This window comes from Thamnophis elegans, chromosome 4 (assembly GCF_009769535.1).
Source record: "Thamnophis elegans isolate rThaEle1 chromosome 4, rThaEle1.pri, whole genome shotgun sequence".
In the NCBI taxonomy this organism is placed as follows: domain Eukaryota; kingdom Metazoa; phylum Chordata; class Lepidosauria; order Squamata; family Colubridae; genus Thamnophis; species Thamnophis elegans.
The window spans coordinates 135,640-142,963 of NC_045544.1; the positions used below are offsets into that span (position 1 = coordinate 135,640).

The 7,324-nt window shown below is 40.0% G+C and overlaps 1 protein-coding gene across 1 annotated transcript; it reads right to left on the reverse strand.

Annotated features, from left to right (window-relative positions):
* Positions 1-408: 408 nt before the first annotated feature.
* Positions 409-6,898, reverse strand: LOC116507177 (protein O-mannosyl-transferase 1-like). The gene is given in 4 exon segments (XM_032215144.1): positions 409-623; positions 711-820; positions 823-864; positions 6,770-6,898. Coding segments are annotated over 4 exon segments (456 nt in total). The 3' UTR covers positions 409-448.
* Positions 6,899-7,324: the final 426 nt, after the last annotated feature.

A 7,324-nucleotide genomic window follows, 5' to 3' on the forward strand; every position in this document is an offset into this window, starting at 1 on the left:
GGTAAGACGGTTGTTAAACCAGTAGGATACCACCCCTGCTCGGCTCTGTTTCCGTGGGAGCCCCTCGGCTCCAAGAAGGTTCTGCCCAAGTACAATAGAATCCTACCCCCCGTCAAAGGAGTCTCTGGCCAGCCAGGCCTATGCTCTCTTTCCATGCTCAAGGGACGCGGGGTACGTTAGCCCCTTTTCTCTGTCCTGAGTGAGCAAAAGGGCCCCTGCTATTCTTTCCCTTGTCCAACTACATTGTTATCCTTTGGAACAAATTTTACATCTGCAACAAAAACAGGGTGGGGGGAAATGCTGCAAATCCATTCTACGGGCATTTCCAATTCGACAATACAGTTTCCTGGTCCAAAATGGAAGAAATTGTTCATATAAATTGTTTTCTCTTTTTCTTGGTTGTCCGATCCCGGATGTCGTCTCTGCCGTCCGTTTCTCTCGGGCTTGGTCAGCGTTGGCGGATCAAAATATCCCAGCTATCCTTCCAACGTAGAGTCTGTAACTCGGATTTTGAGAGTGCTGGTTCTCCATAGGTGAGCGGGCGGAAGATGTGGTACATCAGGTAGATGGAAGACATCCAGGCCACCACCAAAGCACTGTGCGTGCTCTTGTAAAGCCTGGATCTGTCCGACGGAGAGACAAGCGTAAAAAAAGGAGGATAAGACTCCAGAAAGAATGCAGGGAAGAACAACCAAGATTATTCGGGAGGCTCTTTTATTCCCACATAAAAATCCAGTAAGATCACCCCTGAGCTGGAATGGAACCGGTAAGCAACGTTGGTCTCCAGGGTGATCCAATCTAAGGGAGATGAGCTGTATTTACAGTATGTTCTATGTCCTCGTTTTTCAGGGTAAGGATCTTCCACTAGAACGAAATACAAGAATTGGGAATTCCGGATATCGATGCAAGCTACGAGTGATGCGGCCCCTAATTCAAAATGTTGCTTGAAGTCTACAACTCCCAAGTTGTGAAACCGGCTGGCAGCATTTATACAACACACTTAACTTTTTGATGTGTTTAGGGGCTGTAGCTTGCGGGGGGGGGCGCTCTGCCTGGTTCAGCTTACCGCCTCGCCGGCATCCTGCCATCAAGGGAGGGAAGGGAGGGAAAGGATGGAAGGGCAATAAAGCTGTGTGTGTACGTGATGGGAAATCAGAAGTGGATAGGGATTGACAAAAATCAATAAATGGAACTTCAATTCCCAGAATCCCCTGGACAAGCACAGCTGCTGCTGAGAACTGTGGGAAATGAAGTCAAGGGGGCCTAACCCTAACCCTAAGTTGGTTCCCTCCCATGGGATTTCCCCATGTATTTCACTGGGAAGCATAGAGCGTGGGGACTCAAAGAGTCGAACCCCCCTCCCAACCATACCTAAAGGATAGGAATCTGTTGGCAAGATCGGTTTTGCTCTCCGAATTCAAGGGTTAACCCTAACCCTAACCCCTAACCCCCACCCCCACCCCAACCCCAATATCACCAACGGTATCTCCAAAGTGCTGGAAATGTGACAAAATGCATGGAACATACTATCATGGACTTGCAAGGCAGCCAAAATTTGTGTGTTTAAAATAAAAAAGAGACTTCCTGGGAGGAGCCTACTGATGGTGGCAGCTTAAAATTAGCTGCCTCCGAATTCCTGGTCACGTATATGTTTAGATGATCATCCATCTGACGTCTTAACAGGTTTTCTTATCCTTCAGGCAAGAAGGGAAGAAGAATAGTTTTGCTGGCAAATGCCCTTCAATTTTTGCAGCTTTTGTGCCTGCAGAGAGAGGGGGGCCAGCCCAAAGCAGAACGGCATCCGTGCTGGGAACTTCAAACTGCCTTGTGCAGTACAAAGTAGGTCTCCCCCACTCAGTTCAAAGCTTTGATTGATTTGATCTTATCACGAGCTGAATCCGTTTACATGGACATTAATTGTTTATCAAGATTTTAGCTTTTTTTTCCCTCTGAAAATCTATTTACTTAGGGGCTTTTAAAATGGTGCCGAGCAGGCTGGATTCTCCGGTAATAATGATTATCTTCTTAAACTTTTTGTTAAATGCTACAGAACTCTAAAATTTCAAAGGAGTGTTCTTATCACCTGTTTTACAATCGGCCAGCAGAAGCCTTCTAATTAGTTTCATTTTTACAAGACTTCCATTCTCTCATTAATCTTGCTTATCTGGAATTTAAATGGTGATGAATCTGCTGAACTGTCTTGTTACAATGCTTACTTTCTGAAAGTTTTGCCAAGCCTCAAATTTCAAAGTAAAGGGAGAAATTCAGCATCTTTACTTATAGCTGCATAGTCAGGCAGCAGAGTTTTATTAATTGCTGGAAGATAAATTTTGGAATGGCCTCAAAACCAAATCCTAATTTGAAACCGTCACCCTCTATTCCCAGGGGCACATCCCCAGTGCCTGGTACAAGGTTGGAGCCTCCGCTCCCTACGCCCCCTGCTGGGGATTTGTTAACGAAAGAATTCTTCTTGAGTGAATTAAGTGTGGCTCTTAATGCACAGACAATTAAAATGGAAGATAAACTTAGAGATCTTAAAGAGGAGATAAAACAGGAGATAAAACAGGAGAGAAAAGAGGAAATAAAAGAAATAAAAGAGGAAATTAAAGGTGAAATAAAAGGACTTAAACAGGAGTTGTATGAGAAAATCGATGCCAGGGTTGTTAAAATTAAAGATGAAATGCTGAGACTTGTAACTGTATTGACAGAACATGTTTCTGGAATTGAAGATAGTCTAGAGGATCTTAATGAGGCTAATACCAACTTGACATTGAAAACAGAGGCGGTGGAACAAAAAGTGGAAAATGCTGAAAAAGAAATTATTATGATACAGTATAGACAAATGGAGTTTGCATTAAGAGTAAGGGGGCTGCGTGAGGAGAAACAGGAGAACCTGAAACAGATTCTATCAGAAGCCTTTGACTGCCTGGTGGAAAGACCAGGGACCAACCTTGACTGGCAGATCAACAAAGTTTATCGCGTTAACTCTTGGGTGGCAAAGCAGAAGCAGCTTCCTCGAGACATCGTTATATACTTCACTACAAGAGAGCTTAGAAATATGGTACTACAAGAGTCTTATAACACTAAGCTTCAAATTGGCGGTCAAGACCTGATTGTTTTGAAAGAGATACCACCTCAAATGTTAAGAGCCAGGAGAGACTACGCTTTTTTAGTCTAAGAACTCAGAAATCGCCAGTTACAGTATAGATGGGACGCACCATTTGGCATTATACTTACATTTGATAGGCAAAGATATCGCCTCAACTCTGTATGGAAAGCCCAAGATTTTTACCATAATATTTTGAAGGCTGGATATTCCGCATCATCTGGACCTGGAGAAAGACCACAAGAAGGACAGGACAGACAGAAAACTACACAACCACCAGATAAGATGGAGCATCTATCTCTTCTAGAAGCGCAAGGTGTTATGGAACAAAGACCTAGCCGCATGATTATTAGACAAATGGAGAAACAAGCTAAAAAGCAACAACATCAACAATCACCGGCCATTGATCAAGGAGCTACAATAACTAGCAGTGGGAGGAGCTAGGCCTAAGATTAAACAGGCATGCAGGAAGCTCTAAAATGCTTCAGCCAACCAAAGATGACAACTAAGATTTTAACATGGAATGTCAATAGATTGAATTCCCCACAGAAGAGAAAGAAAATATTTCACTATCTCAAACAGTTTAAGAATGACATAATTTGTTTGCAAGAAACTCATATTAAATCAACTGATCAAAAATATTTGATTAACTCGAAACTTGGTCAACATTTTGTAGCTTCTGCTATGGAAAAGAAGAATGGTATAGTTGTATACTTAAGAAAATACATGAAAGCTGAATTAATTGAAGCAGATCCCTTCGGAAAATATATCGCTTTAGACCTAATCCTAGAAGGGAAAAAGATATTACTTTTGGGAATTTATGCCCCTAATCAACAGCAAGATGGATTCTATAGAAATCTTCATGCTAAATTAGTACAGTGGGACTATAGTTCCTGTATACTATTGGGTGATTGGAATTGTGTGATAGACACTAAGAGAGATAAGAAGACTTCTCGCCCAAATACTAAGATGCGAGCAAAGTTACCCAAACCTTTTTTTGACATCATGGATGACTTTGAATTGAGAGATATTTTGCGAGAAAGAAATGCAGAGGAACATGATTTCACTTTCTTCTCTGATAGGCATCAATCCCTTTCAAGGATTGATTTTATACTAACCACTAATGATTTGCTTTCTAGGGTCAAGAAGACAAAGATTGCGGCTAGGGTCCTTTTGGACCATAACCCAGTTTGGATGGAGTTGGGAAGGGTAGTGCAGGCAAGAAGGTCTTGGAGATTGAATGAAAACTTATTTAGATATGAAAAGTATATTAATGATTGTAAAAAATTGTTATCTGAATATTTCGTTTTGAATATGAAGCCGAGGGTAAAGATGAAAATAATGCAAGATGTACGGGAGAGAGGAGGCTTGAAACTACCTAACTTAAAACTATATTATGATGCAGTGGTACTATCTGTAATTAGTGATTGGACTCATTTAACTAATGATAGAATATTGAATATTGAGGGACACGATCTGGCATGCTTACCTGTTATTCAACAAAAAATTGGATAAGAATTTTAAAAGTCATATTTTAAGAAATGCTTTACTGCGGGTCAGGAAAAAATACCGATATAAATTAAATGACAAGATACCCATGTGGGCAATTCCTAGACACGCAATTGAAAATATGAATATAGCACAAAAACAGGATAGAATTACCTACAGACAGCTTCTTATCTCGGAAAGGGGGGTACTACAATTAATATCTTTAGAGGTATTAAAAGAGGAGAAGGTAGTTCAAACATGGTTCCAGTATGGGCAATTAAAGGCTAGGTGGAAAATAGATCAAAAAATTGGTTTTATTCAAGTTGAGGATAATCTGTTTAAACAAATAAGAGATCAAAGCTTAATGCATATAAAGAGGATATATAATGTAGTAATACAGATGGATTCGGAAACAGAATTAGTTAAAGATTGTATGATAAAATGGGCTCAAAACATTGAAGAATCAATAATGCTGGATACATGGGAAAGAATCTGGGTAAGAAATGTGAAATTTACACAAGCTCAAAACCTGAGAGAAAATTTTTATAAGATGTTCTATAGATGGCATTTAGATCCTAAAAAGCTGGCTTCTATGTATCCGAACTTACAGCCTAAATGTTGGAGGTGTGGCTCTCTCGATGCTACATATTTTCATATATGGTGGACCTGCCAAAAGGTTAAGGCATTTTGGCTAAAAATATGGTGGATTATGCAAAATATCTTTAAAAGAAGGATAAAGTTTACTCCTCAGTTATTTTTACTAGGTATATGTACTGACTTTACAGTGGTAGAGACTAACTTGATTCTGCATCTAATAACGGCAGCAAGACTGTTGGTGGGGCAATACTGGAAGAAGGAAGACTTGCCTACAACTCAAGAATGGACATTGAAAGTTACAAACTTAGCCGAGATGGCTAAAATATCGGCATATCTTAAAGATCACTCAAATGAGAGATATAAAGGAGGCTGGAAAAAATGGATTGACTATATACAAAATAAATACGGGACCAAGAAATTCCAGTTAGCCTATGCTTAAGATCAGAAATGATTTAAATTGTTTAAAGTTAGTTCAGCAAGAAGAAGCTAAGGTCAATGTAGAATGTTATTAATTTCTTTATTTCTTTTTTTCTCAATAGATTTTAGACTGTGTTTGTTAGAAATCCATACCGTTTACGGGTTCTGGGAAGTCGGGGGGGGGAGGAGGAGGGGGGGTTGGGGAGGAGGGGGGAGGGAGGGAGGGGTATATATTAGGCTAGACAAGAATTTGGTGGTAAACTAGAATTATTTTGACATACAAAAAATTGTACTTCGATGTCTTACTGATTGAGGAATAATGAAATGTTTGTCTTAAAAGAAATAAAACTTTTGAACCATAAAATAAAAAAAATGAAAAAAAGCACAGTGCTTAAGTTCAAGAAAGACCTTGTTTACTATGGCAAGCTAGATGTTAAGATGGTGAGGAGAAGGCTGTAACCAGTTTAGGGAACAAGTGATGCAAATGACAGCATGGGAGTTTTTCACTGGGAGAGGCTGGAGAGATTATTGAAGAGTCCAAGATTCAATGCATTGATCTCTTCCAATGTTAAATTAGCATCTATTTGCATGAGTACCATTTCATGTTTTTAAAGGAGAACTCCATAGCACCTTTTGACAATTATCAGAACACCAAAAAGTTATTCTGCTTCCACAATACAATGGCTGACGCATATAGCACATACTGAGAAGCTCCATATTCAGCATGTTCTGCAAGGAGCTGAAAAGCAAGGATGAATTTGCTATCATAAACAAAAACCCCACAGCCCTTAAAAGTTGTTTTTTTCAGGGTTGCCCCATATAACTACAATGGCTTACTTGATTCGACCTATGGGACACTGCACTCGTGTGTGCAACATCTGGGAACATGAATGGAATGACATGTTGAAGAGCAATGCAGATTTGAAGCAGTTTCTAATCTCCCAAAACCTTTGAAACCGTGAGACAGAGTTTTGGGGGGAGGTTGAACAAATGCTACATATGTCTTCTGCTATAAACCAGGGGAACAAATCTTATATTACGATTTCACTAGTTTATACCCTTTCGTGAACAAGAACAAGGTGTACACAATTGGTCATCCAGAAATCATCTATCAAAACTTTGGTGATATAGGGAGGAGTGTGAATGCCGTTGTGGTGATACGTGTCCCATAGAGCTCCAGGGACCACAGCAAAATTCAGGCTGCCGCGAGGTCTGATTGGATCTCAGGGAGCCTGCAAACGGATTGATCTGGAGAAGATTCTCAAACCCAACGGAGAGGAAGACGGCCATTGTGTGCCGGACTGAAGCTGCGACAGCCAATGGAAGGAAGCACGGAAGACTAACTGACAGTGTGATCTATCTGGGTGAGTTATTTCCAACTTTGAATCCTTAATTTTAACAAAAGGAAAAAACTCCTGGAAAACATTTGTTGAAAGTGGGACCCAAAAAGGTGTAATTGTTTTTTCTTCTCCACCTCCTGTTGAAAGTGGCAAGGAAAGCCTAAGAACCATCTGTAAAAAGGAAGTTAAGCTGGGGAACTTTTAAGAAAAAGAGTGTAAATACTTTGTAATCAAAAGCCAGACTGGGCACCTCAAATATAATATTGAATAATTCAGAAGCATTGGATATCAGATTTGGATATATAGATTTGTCTTTTTTATTCTTTCTATAAAATCAGAACTGGGGTATACTGTATAAAAAGAGAAAGAAAGTAGC